Raw genomic sequence first — 2,966 nt, 5'->3', positions numbered from 1 at the left:
GAGTGCTATATAAATGTCATATATTATTATTATTATTTTTCATTATTATTACACTATTATCATGTTGTTGTTTTTTCTGTGTGGGCCCCAACAGCAAGACTCTCACGGTCCAGACGACAGAAGCGAGACGAGCCAGGGCACGGTGGTGGCAGACGGCAAGTTCTCCATGATGGAATACGCCATGCTGCACTTCCGCGAGTCGCTGGAGAAGTATGTTTTTGTTTGGTTTTTGTTTTTGTCTCTCATGCTTATTTATTACTCGGAGTTTTCTGCTGTATGCAGGGATTCCCTTTTCTGGGTTAGGGGGAAGGGGGGCATTTTCGTTATTTTCACTGAAATCAGTCTTCAAGACAGTTATTTTTTTTCTGTTGAACCTAATATTAGTTGTTTCTGTTAAACTTTGTTTTGTTTTTAGAATTTCAGTTAATTTTCAGTAATTTTCACTTCATTTCAGTGGCATCCCTGTTTATGAAAATCTTTTTAAAAAATAGTATGCTATCTTAATGTTAATTAATACCTCTATTTGTATTTTATTTTGAAGTGTTCTTGATGCGGTTGTATGGGAAAGAGAAAAGTATTGTACGTCTTTAGTCTTTTGTGAGGTGTCCTCCGTAGACTGAAAGTGCAACTTGTACTTTCATAGAGGTGATGGAAAATCAGGATGAAATGAGTTTACATTTTTAAAATGTTACAAATTGAAGGTATTTTATTCTTACAAGAAGGATTAAATTTCCCCCTGACCTTGAGATTGGCTGCTTGATTTTTGTTTCCAGCTTAGTGACTGAGCCAGTGATATGTGAAACGACATTCATGCTTCCCATGCTCAGTTATTTCTTTGTGAGTCTTTCAAGGAGGTTTCAGATTTCAAAATACTGAGAAATTGTAAGGAGCAAAGATATGATGACATCACTGCTTTCTACTTAACTGTCAATTCTATTATGTATTGTAGCAGGAAGTTATAGACTAGCGTCAGTGGTCTTGTGGTTAGTCTGTTGGACTCAAAACCGAAAGATCATGAGTTCAAACCCCATCAGGGGCCTGAGATTGTGTCCTTCAGAAAGGCACTTAATACAAATTTTCCTTACTTCATCCAGATGAGAATGAGTACCCGGCTATAGACAGCAAAAGATCTTGTTAGTTTGTTAGTGTTTGAGCTCTTAATCGACGCCAATGTGTTGTTTGTTTTAATATATATGTATTTTCTAATCATGTGTTCTCACATTTTCTGCAGGAGGACGTATCAGAAGATAGAATACGCCAATACAAAAGGTTTCAGCAGCCGGGCTTTTAATCGAATCAAAAATATCTGAATATGTCTTTTCAGATCTGGTGGAGGCTTTTGAGCTCATACTGCAAACATAGTCAAACCATATACCAGCAGTGCCTGATGCTTTTTCATATTATTTCTATCTAACACACAGGATTCCTCACTGGTTCCTTTCAACTTTTTATACGTATCACTGCGGGAATTGGGCCATTTTTTGCCAACATGTCCTTTTTTACCTTTCTTATTTTATTATCGAAATAAACAAAAAGTGGTGAAAATTTGAGGGTTTTAGTGCACGGTGATAAAAGATTGGGAGACTTTTGGTTTCACCTGGTGATCGTGAAGGTGGATTGGACTCTGTTTTGAGGGTTGTGATGGACTGACACAAAGGACAGCTTGCTTCTTTTTGCCTTGAGGGAAAATAATCTTATTTGAAGTTTTTGTAGCACTTGTGAATGAAGTGGGGTTTTTTTTCAGTACTGAGTTTCTATCTTTTACCTTCTTTTCAAACAGCTTTTTGTATACAAATATGTATTTATACAATATATCTATGTGAAGTGCAAAGACTTCGTAACTCGCGGGCAGTATTACAATCCGATCTAAGTCATTTTTGGCGGCCTTTTCGATATGTCTGTATGCAATACTGCCCGCGAACTGTTCTCTCAGTGACCGCTACTGCTTGACTAAACATGCAAACTGTACAACGCTTCTCTCATGTCGCCAAACCAACAAACTGCCAATGCCTTGTCTTTGAGGCTAGTTTTCTGTGCATGTAACCACACTGATCCTTTCCTTGTGCTCGAGTAGATAGTCTGTCGAGTCGTCTGTCTCTTTATAGATAACTGAAAGATATTCCCTGAGGTCTGATCTCTTTAGAGATAACCAAAAGATTTTTCCTCTGGTCTGGTCTCTTTAGAGATATCTGAAAGATGGTCTTTTGTAGGTCTGATCTCTTTTGAGATAACTGAAAGATATTCCCTGAGGTAGGTCTAATCTCTTTAGAGATAACTGAAAGATATTCCCTGAGGTAGGTCTAATCTCTTTAGAAATAACTGAAAGATATTCCCTGTTGTAGGTCTGATCTTTCCTGAGATAACTAAAAGATGTTCCCTGTGTAGGTCTGATCTCTTTAGAGATAACTGAAAGATATTCCCTGTTGTAGGTCTGAAAATTAGATCAACTCAAACGAATTCAACGCAATCGGAGTCAACTGTCCTAGTGTACTTTCTTTAACTGCCGCCCGTCCCAGACAACCATCTGTCCAAGCGACCACTTCCCTCTTTCCCCCTTTTTTTTCTGTATTATAATGAACTGTCTGAGAAATCCACCTGTCTAAGACGTCCACTTTCCTCCTTTTTCTTCATCATAATGGCATTAAGACGTCCACCTTCCTCCTTTTTCTACATTATAATGGCACTAAGATGTCCATTTTTCTCCCGGACAATGGGTGACCATCTTGGACAATTTCGACGGAGAGAAAATCTTCCTTTTGTTCGTCTTCTACATTGTTCCTTTTCTTAGACACATCTGTGGAACTAGCTTGCTTTCCAGACAGAAGTGTAAAGTTGACTCCATACTATCAAAATTTAAGGAAGAAGATATTCTTTCTCAATTCATATAATGAGGTTGGGATCAGGGAAAGATTCTTAAGATGTGAGGTACCCCCCTCTCCCACCCCCACCCCATAATACCGCATCCC

General features: G+C 38.3%; 1 protein-coding gene across 1 annotated transcript in view; it reads left to right on the top strand.

The window, feature by feature from the left end:
* LOC101861764 (unconventional myosin-XV) overlaps positions 1–2,966 on the top strand; it is a gene marked incomplete at its 5' end in the record, with an annotated part of 199,411 nt that overhangs the window by 171,448 nt on the left and 24,997 nt on the right. Inside the window, 1 exon segment of the mRNA XM_035972159.1 lies at positions 95–210. Within this exon segment, the coding sequence (XP_035828052.1) occupies positions 95–210 (116 nt within the window).

Source organism: Aplysia californica, unplaced genomic scaffold, assembly GCF_000002075.1.
Source record: "Aplysia californica isolate F4 #8 unplaced genomic scaffold, AplCal3.0 scaffold00596, whole genome shotgun sequence".
Classification (NCBI taxonomy): Eukaryota; Metazoa; Mollusca; class Gastropoda; order Aplysiida; family Aplysiidae; genus Aplysia; species Aplysia californica.
Note: the sequence above shows the minus strand (reverse complement) of the source record. Positions and strands in the feature narration are given on the sequence as shown.